This window comes from Bos taurus, chromosome 15, assembly GCF_002263795.3.
Source record: "Bos taurus isolate L1 Dominette 01449 registration number 42190680 breed Hereford chromosome 15, ARS-UCD2.0, whole genome shotgun sequence".
Classification (NCBI taxonomy): Eukaryota; Metazoa; Chordata; class Mammalia; order Artiodactyla; family Bovidae; genus Bos; species Bos taurus.
Window position 1 is genome coordinate 49,975,460 of NC_037342.1, and position 15,465 is coordinate 49,990,924.

General features: G+C 36.0%; 1 protein-coding gene and 1 long non-coding RNA gene across 2 annotated transcripts in view; both read left to right on the forward strand.

Annotated features, from left to right (window-relative positions):
- Positions 1 to 15,465, forward strand: part of LOC132342337 (uncharacterized) — a 62,220-nt gene that overhangs the window by 24,058 nt on the left and 22,697 nt on the right. The window lies entirely within an intron of this gene.
- On the forward strand, positions 9,233 to 10,174 carry OR51A5 (olfactory receptor family 51 subfamily A member 5). The gene has a single exon (NM_001390333.1). It carries the CDS (start codon positions 9,233 to 9,235, stop codon positions 10,172 to 10,174), a length of 942 nt encoding a protein of 313 aa, NP_001377262.1.

Consider the following 15,465-nt stretch of genomic DNA (forward strand, 5'->3'; position numbering starts at 1 on the left):
CTGATATATAAAAGTAAAATCAATTCATATTTGGTCTTTTTATGAAAAATTATTGTTTATTTTTATTTCTAATGAATAGTTTATATAACACTTAGGCCTTATTTTGTACCAATCACACTTTCATAAGTAATGCTAGCTTTTTTATCCCTTATTTCCAAACATTGTGTCTTTTACTATATTTATTGATGTTTTGTGACAGTCTCAGACTATTGATAACCAGTGTTGTTTCGGACTGGCCCTTGTGATTCCTAATATAATTGCAAAGCACCCTCGGCAAGAAGCATCAGGAAACCTTGAAAATAGGCGTAGTAATAATTATCAAAATGATAACTGCAATAGTAAGAGCAGCCACATTTACCAGTCTTTAAGTGTCACAAGCCAGTTGCATGAGTTCTTGTATTTTTCTTCATTTTATAGATTAGGGAATTAAAACTCAGAGTTAAATCATTTGTCCAAAGTTGGGAAGCTTTAACTATTAGAGCATGAAGTTTTTACCTGTAATACATATACAGACACAAAAGAACACAAATAAATTTTATAAAAATTGCATGTGCTTAAGAAAACGTGAATCTGACTACAGACCCTAAAGCAGCCACCATGATATAGCTCCAGCTCTGTCTGACCATTCTGCTTCATGGAATAAGGAAGCCTTGTACGGCATTAACCATAAATGACTCATGCATATGCATAATGGGAATTCAGTTGACCTCTCTGTGAATTAACTCATTTCAAGACTTACCTGTGGACTTTTCAGTCTCTGGGTACTGTTTCCTGATTTATCATTCCCAGAGGCCTCAGTTCTACTAAAAAGGTCACAGCATAGGAGAATTAGAATCATACTGTCATGATCAACCCTTGTGCCTAACAACTGGGACTGAAGTAGCTTCATCCTACATTCATCTCTTGTTTAACCCTGATATGTAAGTATCTGAAAACTGTCATGTTCAAATTATTAATTTTATCAGTGAAGAACATGAAGATGTGTATCTTATTCCTAATAAGCTATTATGCTTTTACTGTTTAATAGCTGCTTCAGTCTCAGGATATACTCAAGACCTGAAACAGTCTGGGTAATACTACCATCCTGACTATACACATATCACTCTACTTTTAATACAAAGATCAAACAGTTTCATTTAATAACTCCTATATAAATAGTGAACTTTATTCTAAATTTAAAGCCATTCTGTATGTGTTACTTAAACTACATTTTTCACATTTTTGAAAACAGGAGAATTGGGTTGTTTAGGCCCTTCTGAAAGAAAAACATACTGGAAAATTTTCTGTGTGGTTTTCTGCTTTCCTCTAAAGTCTCTTAAAAAAATAATAAAATAGCTTTTCTATAGAAATATAGTATTACCTAAAGAGAGTCATACTTTTTTTTTTTTTTTATTCAGGACAAGTAGAGGTTGATAATGATGAATGTATTATGTGCTTTTGGAAATTTTCTTATTATTTTGTTTTCTCTTCATTAATCATTAATCAAGTAGTTTTTAATTATATTAAGAAAACTGATATGAGCAGAGTTATTTATAGGATATGGTATAGAAGGATTTACAACTCAAAATTCAAAGTGTTTAAACTGATTTGCTAGATAACATTTGGAAGAAAATTGAAAGAGGATCAGAGTCTTCATTTAGCCAAAAAGGAACAACTTAACAGTGTGGGGAGAGGCATTAGCAAGGAAGGCTGATGTTAGAGACTGAACCAGGTGAGGTTAACAGACAAACCAGACAAAAGAGGGGCCCCAGGCAGCAAAGAAACATTCTCTTTCAACAGCTCACTTAGCTTTCATAGTGTGACACATCTGTCCTGGAGACAGAACTTCTAATCTCTACTTAACGGCATGATTACACAGACCAAACAAGCTTGCATTCTTGCACAATATCTGTTGGAATAAAACTTTTTTTTTTCCTTGAACATTTATCTCAATCCTTTCAGATTAGTGTCATGAGCAAATTTTGGGAATTGGAAGACCAAGTCTAACAAATAGCTCTCTGCTAGTAGTTCTATGACTTGACACAACTGGATTAGCAGTTTTTAGGCATTTAGGCAGACAAATACCACAACGGTATTAAGTCACTGTAACAAGTTTATTCATCGCCTTACTATGAATGAGTCTTCCAACATCTAAGGTTGAGCAATATTCAAACACCTGCCAGGTTTTTTTCTCTTTCTTTTTAATGGATGTAATTTAAATTATCAAGTCTGGAAACTCCTAAGTGTTTCTTTCTAATTGTCTTTCTCCTTGACATCTAAACCTTAAGGGGAATAAATATCACTAAAATGTTATAGACAGCCTAGAAATAGTAGTTTGGATAGAGGGAAATAATTATAGCAAGTTGGAGGTGGAGTCCAATCCAGATAATCCAGTTCACGGAGCAGCTGCAACAACTCAGAAACAATTGAAGGTGGATTGCAATCATTAGAATTTGAGATTGCCAAAAAGAATAATTACAGAAAAGAAATAGTTAAGAAAGGGAACATGACCTTTTAAGAATTCTCCATCATGACAACAGGATTATAGTAACACAATGGTTGAAGATGTAATTAAAGATAAGAACAGTAGTACCTAAGAACTGCCTGAATATTTCAAATCTGAGGAATTTTATCAAATCCCTCATAACAAGGATTGATGATAAACTTGCAATTAGCTCTATTGTATTTTTGGACAAATTTGTACCTTAATTCATTATTTTCCAAAGAGCACATGAACAAGTAATTCTCAACAAAATTAATTTTTCCCAAACATAAGCATTAACAAATTATATTTCTAAAATTGTATCTAACATTTCATGGTGAATTTTACACAGTGTGGTGAGCTGAATCATATATGTAAATTTCCACTACACACAAAAACATATAGCAAAAATAGATATAATAAAAATACATTGTTTTACTCCTTAGGTCAGACAACAAATATAAAATACATTATAGATAGATAGATAGGTAGATATTTTGAGATGCAATATAAAAACATATAACTGTGTTGAAACTGAATCCACAAACCCACTTGACTCCTGCTATAGAGACACATTGGTGGTTGGCAGCTCAGCACCTATATGAGACTCAGAATGATAGTGCCTCATGTTTGACAAGGAATCAGTTCAAAGTACCAAGTTAGTAACCCACATGGAGGGTGGAAATACCTGTTGTCACAACATGAGTGTGCTCCCAATAACCAGCTAGGTCTTGAGATTGTTGGGGAAAAATGGGCAACACTGCACTTAATTCTCCTTTGAAATAAGATCCCTTACCCATTATAAAAAGACATTACAATTTACAAACTTTAGGAAGTCAGAAGAGCCAACTACTACATCTAATCATGGAAAAGGAACAAAATAAATCAAGAAACAAACAAGGAAATTTCCACTCAAGATGGGATTATAAGTAGAATTGCAAAACAAAGATGAAGACTAATACTGACAAAGATATTCTACAATTTCAATAATAAGAATATTTACCCATGAGAAAAGAAGTAAATCAAACTAGAGATGAATTTTGAAATTAGACAACCTTACTATTCTCAAAAAATTAAAGACCATAATAACAATACAAATAAATGAAAAATTATTGGGGGAATTGGTAGCTATAAATTGAAGTTGAGGATTATTAAAATAACTTTTATTTAAAAAGAAAAATAGAATAAATGAAAAAAACTCAATGGTTGTTAGAGACTAGACACATATAAAGACAGAATTAATAAATTAGACGGTAGTACTAAAGAATGCACCAAAATGCAACATAAATAAAGGAAGTCTTTGAAAATATGAAGCAATCTAACTAGTAAGTTAGCTGGAAAATGTTGAACTTTTTCTTTTTTTTTTTTCTTTTTTATTTTTTTAATTTTATTTTATTTTTAAACTTTACATAATTGTATTAGTTTTGCCAAATATCAAAATGAACCCATCACAGGTATACATGTGCTCCCCATCCTGAACCCTCCTCCCTCCTCCCTCTCCATACCATCCCTCTGGGTCGTCCCAGTGCACTAGCCCCAAGCATCCAGTATCGTGCATTGAACCTGGACTGGCATCTCATTTCATACATGATATTTTACATGTTTCAATGCCATTCTCCCAAATCTTCCCACCCTCTCCCTCTCCCACAGAGTCCATAAGACTGTTCCATACATCAGTGTCTCTTTTGCTGTCTCGTACACAGGGTTATTGTTATCATCTTTCTAAATTCCATATATATGCGTTAGTATACTGTATTGGTGTTTTTCCTTCTGGCTTACTTCACTCTGTATAATAGGCTCCAGTTTCATCCACCTCGTTAGAACTGATTCAAATGAATTCTTTTGGCTGAGTAATACTCCATTGTGTATATGTACCACAGCTTTCTTATCCATTCATCTGCTGATGGACATCTAGGTTGCTTCCATGTCCTGGCTATTATAAACAGTGCTGTGATGAACATTGGGGTACACATGTCTCTTTCCCTTCTGGTTTCCTCAGTGTGTATGCCCAGCAGTGGGATTGCTGGATCATAAGGCAGTTCTATTTCCAGTTTTTTAAGGGATCTCCACACTGTTCTCCATAGTGGCTGTACTAGTTTGCATTCCCACCAACAGTGTAAGAGGGTTCCCTTTTCTCCACACCCTCTCCAACACTTATTATTTATAGACTTTTGGATCGCAGCCATTCTGACTGCTGTGAAATGGTACCTCATAGTGGTCTTGAATTGCATTTCTCTGATAATGAGTGATGTTGAGCATCTTTTCATGTGTTTGTTAGCCATCTGTATGTGTTCTTTGGAGAAATGTCTATTTAGTTCTTTGGCCCATTTTTTGATTGGGTCATTTATTTTTCTGGAGTTGAGCTGTAGGAGTTGCTTGTATATTTTTGAGATTAGTTGTTTGTCAGTTGCTTCATTTGCTATTATTTTCTCCCATTCTAAAGGCTGTCTTTTCACCTTGCTGATAGTTTCCTTTGATGTGCAGAAGCTTTTAAGGTTAATTAGGTCCCATTTGTTTATTTTTGCTTTTATTTCCGATATTCCGGGAGGTGGGTCATAGAGGATCCTGCTGTGATGTATGTCAGAGAGTGTTTTGCCTATGTTCTCCTCTAGGAGTTTTATAGTTTCTGGTCTTATGTTTAGATCTTTAATCCATCACAGAAGAAATCAAAAAAGAAATCAAAATTTGCATAGAAACGAATGAAAATGAAAACACAACAACCCAAAACCTGTGGGACACAGGAAAAGCAGTCCAAAGGGGAAAGTTCATAGCAATACAGGCACACCTCAAGAAACAAGAAAAAAGTCAAATAAATAACCTAACTCTACACCTAAAGCAACTAGAAAAGGAAGAAATGAAGAACCCCAGGGTTAGTAGAAGGAAAGAAATCTTAAAAATTAGAGCAGAAATAAATGCAAAAGAAACAAAAGAGACCATAGCAAAAATCAACAAAACCAAAAGCTGGTTCTTTGAAAGGATAAATAAAAATGACAAACCATTAGCCAGACTCATCAAGAAACAAAGGGAGAAAAATCAAATCAATAAAATTAGAAATGAAAATGGAGAGATCACAACAGACAACACAGAAATACAAAGGATGATAAGAGACTACTATCAACAATTATATGCCAATAAAATGGACAACGTGGAAGAAATGGACAAATTCTTAGAAAAGTACAACTTTCCAAAACTCGACCAGGAAGAAATAGAAAATCTTAACAGACCCATCACAAGCACGGAAATTGAAACTGTAATCAAAAATCTTCCAGCAAACAAAAGCCCAGGTCCAGATGGCTTCACAGCTGAATTCTACCAAAAATTTAGAGAAGAGCTGACACCTATCCTGCTCAAACTCTTTCAGAAAATTGCAGACGAAGGTAAACTTCCAAACTCATTCTATGAGGCCACCATCACCCTAATACCAAAACCTGACAAAGATCCCACAAAAAAAGAAAACTACAGGCCAATATCACTGATGAACATAGATGCAAAAATCCTTAACAAAATTCTAGCAATCAGAATCCAACAACACATTAAAAAGATCATACACCATGACCAAGTGGGCCTTATCCTAGGGATTCAAGGATTCTTCAATACCCGCTAATCAATCAATGTAATACACCACATTAACAAATTGAAAAATAAAAACCATATGATTATCTCAATAGATGCAGAGAAAGCCTTTGACAAAATTCAACACCCATTTATGATAAAACTCTCCAAGAAAGCAGGAATAGAAGGAACATACCTCAACATAATAAAAGCTATATATGACAAGCCCACAGCAAACATTATCCTCAATGGTGAAAAATTGAAAGCATTTCCTCCAAAGTCAGGAACAAGACAAGGGTGCCCACTTTCAGCATTACTATTCAACATAGTTTTGGAAGTTTTGGCCACAGCAATCAGAGCAGAAAAAGAAATAAAAGGAGTCCAAATTGGAAAAGAAGAAGTAAAACTCTCACTATTTGCAGATGACATGATCCTCTACATAGAAAACCTTAAAGACTCCACCAGAAAATTACTAGAACTAATCAATGATTATAGTAAAGTTGCAGGATATAAAATCAACACACAGAAATCCCTTGCATTCCTATATACTAATAATGAGAAAATAGAAAGAGAAATTAAGGAAACAATTCCATTCACCATTGCAACAGAAAGAATAAAATACTTAGGAATATATCTACCTAAAGAAACTAAAGACCTATATATAGAAAACTATTAAAAAACTGGTGAAAGAAATCAAAGAGGACACTAATAGATGGAGAAATATACCATGTTCATGGGTTGGAAGAATCAATATAGTGAAAATGAGTATACTACCCAAAGCAATTTATAGATTCAATGCAATCCCTATCAAGCTACCAACAGTATTCTTCACAGAGCTAGAACAAATAATTTCACAATTTGTATGGAAATACAAAAAACCTTGAATAGCCAAAGCGATCTTGAGAAAGAAGAATGGAACTGGAGGAATCAACCTACCTGACTTCAGGCTCTACTACAAAGCCACAGTTATCAAGACAGTATGGTACTGGCACAAAGACAGAAATATAGATCAATGGAACAAAATAGAAAGCCCAGAGATAAATCCACGCACATATGGACACCTTATCTTTGACAAAGGAGGCAAGAATATACAATGGATTAAAGACAATCTCTTTAACAAGTGGTGCTTGGAAAACTGGTCAACCACTTGTAAAATAATGAAACTAGAACACTTTCTAACACCATACACAAAAATAAACTGTTGAACTTTTTCAAAACTGTTCTAAAACTGATGGTAGAGATGACTGTGAGACTCAGTAAATATACTAAAAGCCACTGGATTTTACACTTTAATTGAGCGAAATGTATAGTATGTGAATTATAACTCAATAAAACTGTTATTAAAAAAAAGAAGTTATTACTAGACAATGTTGAAAGTTATAATGGCAGAGGACATTCAAAACTGAAAAATCAGGTTGAAAATATCAATCTCCAAGTAGAAGATATTAATTCTAAACCTCTACCTATGTGTTTCATACTGAACTGCAGAAGATCAATGATAAAAAGAACATTGTAAGGACTAAAAAGAGGAAGAACACTCCAACTAAAAGGAACAAAAGACTATGTGCCAGCAAGAAATAGATGTCCATAAAGAATCGATTCAGGAATGTTTTTTGAAGGATTTCTTTACAGAGGTGTATACAGTGTAGGAGCTTCTTGGGTGGCGCTAGTGGTAAAGAACGCACCTGCCAATGTAGGAGGCTTAGGAGACAGTTGATCCTTGGGTCAGGAAGATCCCCTGGAGGAGGGCATGGCAACCCACTCCGATATTCTTGCTGGGAAACTTCCATGGACAGAGGAGCCTGACAGGCTACGGCCCATAGGGCTGCAAAAAGTCAGACACGGCTGAAGTAACTTAGCCTGCAGACTTGCATAAAGGATTAAGGGGAAGAAAGATGATGAAGGAACATTCAGAACTGTGGTAGGAGGAGAAAATACAAAAATAATCAATATAGTCTGATAACAGGCTTCTATGACAACAATTTATGGTATTTTTCTATATGACTGGTGTGTGTGTTAGTTGCTTAGTCGTGTCCGACTCTTTGCAACCCCATAGACCACAGCCCACCAAGCCTCTCTGTCCATGGAATTCTCCAGGCAAGAACACTGGAGTGGGTTGCCATTTCCTTCTCCAAAAGGAACTACAGAAAGAAAGAAAGTGAAGTTGCTCAATCGTGTCTGACTCTTTGCGACCCCATGGACCATAGCCTACCAGGCTCCCCCATCCATGGAATTTTCCAGGCAAAAATACTGGAGTAATCATTAAGAAAGAGAGAATAGTGATAGACAGTAAATGATTCTATAAATAATAACAACAATGTAAAATCTAAAAATAAATTTTGCAAAAGATATAAAATTCTCTGTGGAGAAAAGGACCAAATTTTTTGAGAGAACTAAAAAAACCCAAGGAAAAGAAAATGAAACCCTTGTTTTATATAAAAATACTTGGGAAAATACATTGTCTCTGAATTTTATGTAAATTCATTGATGTTTTAATGATGTCCTTAACAGTGGCTGCTGCTGCTGCTGCTGCCTCTAAGTCACTTCAGTCGTGTCTGACTCTGTGTGACCCTATAGACCGCAGCCCACCAGGCTCCCCCATCCCTGGGATTCTCTAGGCAAGAACACTGGAGTGGGTTTCCATTTCCTTCTCCAATGAATGAAAGTGAAAAGTGAAAGTGAAGTTGCTCAGTCGTGTCTGACTCTTCGCGACCCCATGAACTGCAGCCTACCAGGCTCCTCTGTCCATGGGATTTCCCAGGCAAGAGTACTGGAGTGGAGTGTCATCACCTTCTCCGCCTAAACAGTGGAGAGTGTTATATTTACATAAGAAAAGCAAAAGTCTCAAATTCTTTATTTGGAAAATAGATAACTATATGTAACTATATTCGTTTGTATAAAATATTGTCTGTATGACTATTTAGTTGAACCATCAGTCCTTGTGTTGAATATATGTCTGTTATAAACTATATCTCTTGTAGGTTTCAATTTGTTTTCTTTTTCTCAGTTTTCATCTTTAGTTGGATATTGACATCTAACTCTATATGTATCTATTTTTATCCATTTAGGTTTATACTTGAGAACTATATGAATAGCACTTGGATTCACAGGACCTTAAATGATGGCAATAGGCTAGAGTCAGGCATTTGAGCCGATCTGTTTTCATCACTGCAGAAAGTGTTTCCTGGGCCTCTCATCTTGATTTCCTCATATTCTGGTATGTCCATCTTCAACACCTCTGAAACTGATATCGCTACCTTCTTCCTCATTGGAATCCCAGGGCTGGAGTCTGCCAACATTTGGGTCTCCATTCCCATCTGTCTCATGTACATTGTTGCCATTGTGGGGAACTGCACCATCCTCTTTTTCATAAAAATGGAGCCTTCTCTGCATGAACCCATGTATTATTTTCTATCCATGTTGGCTGTCTCTGACCTGGGACTGTCCTTCTCCTCTCTCCCTACCATGCTAAGAATATTCTTGTTCAATGCTCCAGGAATTTCCCCCAATGCCTGTATTGCCCAAGAGTTTTTCATTCATGGATTTTCAGCTATGGAATCATCAGTACTTCTCATCATGTCTTTTGATCGCTTTATTGCCATCTGCAATCCTCTGAGATACACTTCTATCCTAACCAGTACCAGAGTCATAAAAACAGGCCTTGTCTTTTCTCTCAAAAATGTTTTGTTGATCCTTCCTTTCCCTTTTACTCTGAAACATCTAAGATACTGTAAGAAGAACCTCCTTTCCCATTCTTACTGCCTCCATCAGGATGTCATGAAGCTGGCTTGCTCTGACAACAAGATTAATGTCATTTATGGCTTGTTTGTGGCTCTCACAGGCATCCTAGACATAACATGTATTTTCATGTCCTACATGCTGATACTTAAAGCAGTGTGGGGCATAGCATCACAGAATGAAAGGCTCAAAGTCCTCAATACATGTGTTTCCCACATCATTGCTGTGCTCATCTTCTATGTTCCCATTATCTCCCTATCTGTCATCTACCGGTTTGCCAAATACAGTTCCCCAATGGTTAAAATCCTCATGGCTGATGTATTCCTGCTGGTACCTCCATTGATGAACCCCGTTATATACTGTGTGAAGAACCAGCAGATAAGAAATTTGATTTTAATGAAACTGTGTCAAAAATACAGCTGACAGGGGTTCTTAACCACAATGTAAATCCAGTCAGTACAGGACATGGAGCAGCATAGTTAATCAATCACACCATATATTAACCACTTTACAATATATAATATCTTCTCTCAATGTGTTTATTAAGACTGAAGACTCAGCCTTCCTGGTTAAGAATTTAGGATTGAGTTCTTATGTAAACATAAAATGTTCTAAGCTCTCTTTTCACTCAGCTTTCCTTACTAGCCTTTTGAACACAATATACACTTGCCATTTTGATCATGTTTAATGTAATATTCTATATGTATATACAAATGTCTAGTGATTAGAAGTGACAGAGGATTGATTATTCATTTAAAATATCCCTTTTCAATACACAGTTTTTCACTTTTATGATGTATACCTGTGCTCTCAGGAACTGAAATTGAGAAGGGCAATTACAGTGCACACATGGAGCCAATAAGACAAACAAGTATGCATGTATGCAGAGTTTACAAGAATACTTTAATTCATTTATTTTGTTTTACTATTTCTTCCATGAGCATTAAGATATCATTTTCTAAGTTATATAAGGCAGAAAGTTTTCTGTATTCCAGGTTTTACCTAAGGCCATAGCTCATTTTACATTGTATAATTTGTTTTTTCTCTTATGCAAGAATATAAACCTTGAGAAGGATTAATTTTCATAAAATAACAGCTCTCACAAAGAAATAAAATAACATCTATTAAAGATATCATTTAACTCATTTTTAATGAAAGACCAGGCAAATGATACACTCAGTACAAAGGAGACCAAATATAAAAGATACATTTATGAATAAAAAATTTACATTAATTTGCAAATGAGTTGAAATATGAATTATTCCATCATATAGGACACATGACAATTGACTCTCCACCAGATAATTTATGTGAATGTCTACCAACATGAATTATTTTGACTGCTATTAGTATCTATAAGTTGCAGAGTTGAAAAATAGATCAAAGACAATGAAAACTCCATGTCCCCACATGATGAGAAGTAAATAACCTATCAGAGTGGACTGTGAACAATGAAGAATTTTCCATTGAAGAATACCTTTTTTTTCATATAGCCTTTCCCATTTTCATGAAATATTTCAAATAAAAATCATTTCAAATAAAAAGCCAAGAAAAGGCTCTCCTCATTAGATTGGGCTTCATTATTTATGCAGATGAAGAAAGAATGTTAATTTATCAGATAGGACTTCCTAAGTCTGCAGTGCTGGAAATTTCCACATAGAATCTCGGATAGGATGTTTTAAAACTGCTATTGTATTCTATCAAAAGAGGAAAGAGAGGAAGCTATAACCAAAAAAAAAAAAAAAATCCTTGATCAGATTACTTCTCAGGTATCCAAAAATATGGGTAGTATTTTATTTTATTGCACTCTGAAACACATCCCACCATTCTGACCTGCCATTCTGGTCTCTTTTACCATCTCTACGGCTACCTATAAGTCAAGTAACAGGCTAATTTACTTAGGTGGGCTTTGTCAGAATAAACTTTGCAAAGTCACCCTTTGTTACCTAAAAGTGACTGGTCAGACCTGATTAAATGAGTAACATTTTCAATGTTGCATAATCAACTTTTCAAATTATGTCATGTTTAAAAGGAGGACAGGTTCTTATTATACCTATAAAAGTAATACATTTTACTGAAAACTGCTGCTGCTGCTGCTAAGTCACTTCAGTCGTGTCTGACTTTGTGCGACCCCATAGACTGGCAGCCCACCAGGCTCCCCATCCCTGTGATTCTCCAGGCAAGAACACTGGAGTGGGTTGCCATTTCCTTCTCCAATGCATGAAAGTGAAAAGTGAAAGTGAAAGTGAAGTCGTGTCCAACTCTTAGCGACCCCATGGATTGTAGCATACCAGGCTCCTCCATCCATGGGATTTTCCAGGCAAGAGTACTGGAGTGGGGTGCCATTGCCTAAAGACCCTCAATAAGAGTTTCTTGAACTCAGAGGATTCAGTGAGAATCAGCTATGACCTCATAATGTTTCACTCAATTCGTAAAAGCAGAGTCTACTAGATTATTATAACTTAAGAGAATGAGATAAAGCCTCATTATATATTCAGAAAATAGAACATAAATCCCATCAACCGTATCCCAAACAAACACAATAAAATGTTATTCATCAGTTCATCCAGTGCTATGCTATTTATTCTTGTTCCACTCGATCTTGTTTTAGCAGTCTCATGAACTTATTTGTCTATTGACTAAAAAGAGTTATGGAAATCATGATTCAGCCCACTGGAACAGCCTGAAAGTTACCCAGGAGTTGAGTCATAAGAGTTTGAAGTCACTGATTCAGTCCTTTTTCATTGGTTCTGCCAGGTTCCTTTTGTGTTGGAGGCATAACTCCAGCCTTATTGCTGATTGCAGAGCTTTCATGAATGCATATCAGAGTTAAACAAATATTATCTATTACTTTGAAAGAGTTAAGCTAACTTAAGATGGTTAAATTTATCTTTAAGTGGTCATTGTTAATTTATTACTTATGCTTTCAAATGTAAAAAGTCAGATGAGAGTTGAGAACACAAATAATGCAACTGACAAGTAGATCTGGTTGTTTCCATGGCATGCAAAACAAGATAATAAAGCTATTACAAAAAAAGAGATTTCAAGCAAAATGTCTCTAAGGGTAATTATATAGACTAAGTGCAGTAATGTTATAGTGATATACAAAAATAATTAGCCTAGTTTTTACCATGGAAACAACATTGATACATAACATGATAATCATGGGAAATAATATACATAATATACAAAGAAAATACCAAAACTACCAAGAATACCAAATAAAGAGATTAAGTGAATCTAGAGTAAGCCTAGATAACTGCAATTTTGTAAAACTCCATAAGGAATTCTTATGTACATCCCAGGTTGAAAACTGCCCTTGAAGATGCTGGATAAAAATTAAATTTTCAAGTCCTTCTGAATTTCTAGAAGAAGACATATAACTCCACGAGATTAAACTCTCGTGGAGTAGACAGACACATAAAGACATGCATACACTTATATTTTCTTTTTTAAAATTTTTACTGAAGATAGTTGATAGACAATGTTGTGTTACTTTCTGCTGCACCACAAAGTGGTTCCATTATAAGCATGTATATTCTTTTTCATATTCTCTTCCATTATGGTTTATCACAGGATGTTCAATGTAGTTCCCTGTGCTATACAGTAGGACTGTGTAGTTTATCCATTGGATATACATAATAGTTTGCATCTGCTAACCCCAAACTCGCAATCCTTCCTCCCCCCACCATCTCACCTCTCCCCCTTGGCCATCACAAGTCTGTTCTCTATGTCTGTGAGTCTATTTCAAGTTCATTTGTGCCATATTTTAGATTCTGCATACAAGTGATATGGTATTTGTCTTTCTCTTTCTGACTTACTTCACATAGAAAGCATGGTTATCATACCCTTCGAAACTGCTCTAAGATTATTCACATGATGCTGTCAATCAAAGTAAAGGGGAACATTAATTCTGCCAGAAGGATCCAAAGAGGCTTAAGAGGCGTTTTCCTCAATGAATTAATTCTTCCAGTTTACAGGAGGTTGGATGACTCTCTTCGGTTCCAGTCCCATTGAGTTTCACCTACAGGGAGTTTTCTTTTTCTCTGAGTGTGGCCTGCAGATCTGCAATCCCCAAAGTATTCTGGGTCAGTAAGAAAGCATCAGGGAGGCAGGACTAGATTCTGCAGGTCAGGATAAGTGGTTCTGACTACAAAGCAGTGAAATTCCGGTGATTGCTTGTGCCACCTCCATTTCCTCTTTACTCGGACGTGTGGGTCCAATGACTTAACAACTTACTGTAAGTTTCCTGATGTTCATAGCTACCACATGCCTTTGTACCATCTCAAGCAAAATAATTTGCATAATATTTGACTGATTACAGTCAATAAGTGATTAGAAATGAATGGCATTACCCTGATCTTCTGGGAAGTCCAACAATTCTGTAAATGCACAGTAGAAGGCCAGAGTTAAACAAATCTAGGCCAGAATCACTGAGTGAGCACGGAAAGAAATTTAAAGCCAGGTACTCAGACCTGACTCTTGGGTGACATGTTTTTAAATGGTAGTTATCAAAATACACATTACTATGCATTGTTTCTGGATGCAGATATGTGAAACTAGTGAGTTTGCAGTGAACATCAGTGAGAAAGCAAAAGTGACTACTAGGAGACTTTTTTTTTTTTTGGCCATTGTTATTGTTCAGTCACTAAGTCATGTCAGACTCTTTGCAACTCCATGAACTGCAGCATGCCAGGCTCCTCTGTCCATCACTATCTCCTGGAGTTTGCTAAGTTCATGTCCACTGAGTGCGTGATGCTCTCTAAGCACCTCATCTTCTGCTGCTCCCTTCTCCTTTTGCCTTCAACCTTCCCCAGCATCAAGGTCTTTTCCAGTGAGTCAGCTCTTTACATCAAGTTGCCAAAGAATTGGAGCTTCAGCTTCAGCATCAGTCCTTCCAATGAATATTCAAGGTTGATTTTTAGGATTGACTGATTTGATTTCCTTGCAGTCCAAGGGACTTTCAGGAGTCTTTTCCAGCACCACAATTTGAAAGCATCAATTCTTCAGCACTCAGTCTTCTTTATGGTCCAACTCTCACATCCATACATGACTACTGGAAAAATCATAGCTTTGATTATATGAACCATTTCCTTCAAAGTGATGTCTCTGCCTTTTAATATGCTGTCTAGGTTTGTCATAGCTTTCCTTCCAGGGAGCAAGCATCTTTTAATTTTGTGGCTACAGTCACCATCTGCAGTGTTTTAGGAGCTCAAGAAAATAAAACCTGTCACTGCTTCCAGTTTATTTTGAATGGGAGGTGGACAGAAGTCTCAGAAAAGGATGGCAAAGGACATGATAACTAACCAAGCATTTGAACAAAGAAAAGTCAAGGCAAAGGAGAGCATTTTTACTGTTTGCAAAAGGAAGAGACTTGAAAAAGTATAGTATTGCAGAAATGTCATAGCGTAGCTTCAGGCTTTTCAGGTTTTGTAGATGTTTAAAGCTCCTTATTTCTCTTTAGGGTACCTGTTCAGTCTTCGTTGTCTTCCCTGCTGAGTGTTTTCAGTGCTGCTCTCCTGCGACCTGTGTTTCTCTTTTAGTCCTCCCCTCGTATCCTCATTGCTTTGACAGGATCTCTTTTAAAATGACCCCAAGTTGGCACTCCTATATTTTATTCCACATTTGGTACCTAAATTCATGTGCCTTTTAGCCTAAAGAGGCTAGCTAGCCATTTCAGTTATCCTCAAAATTTCCTGGGTAGCAGTCAGACA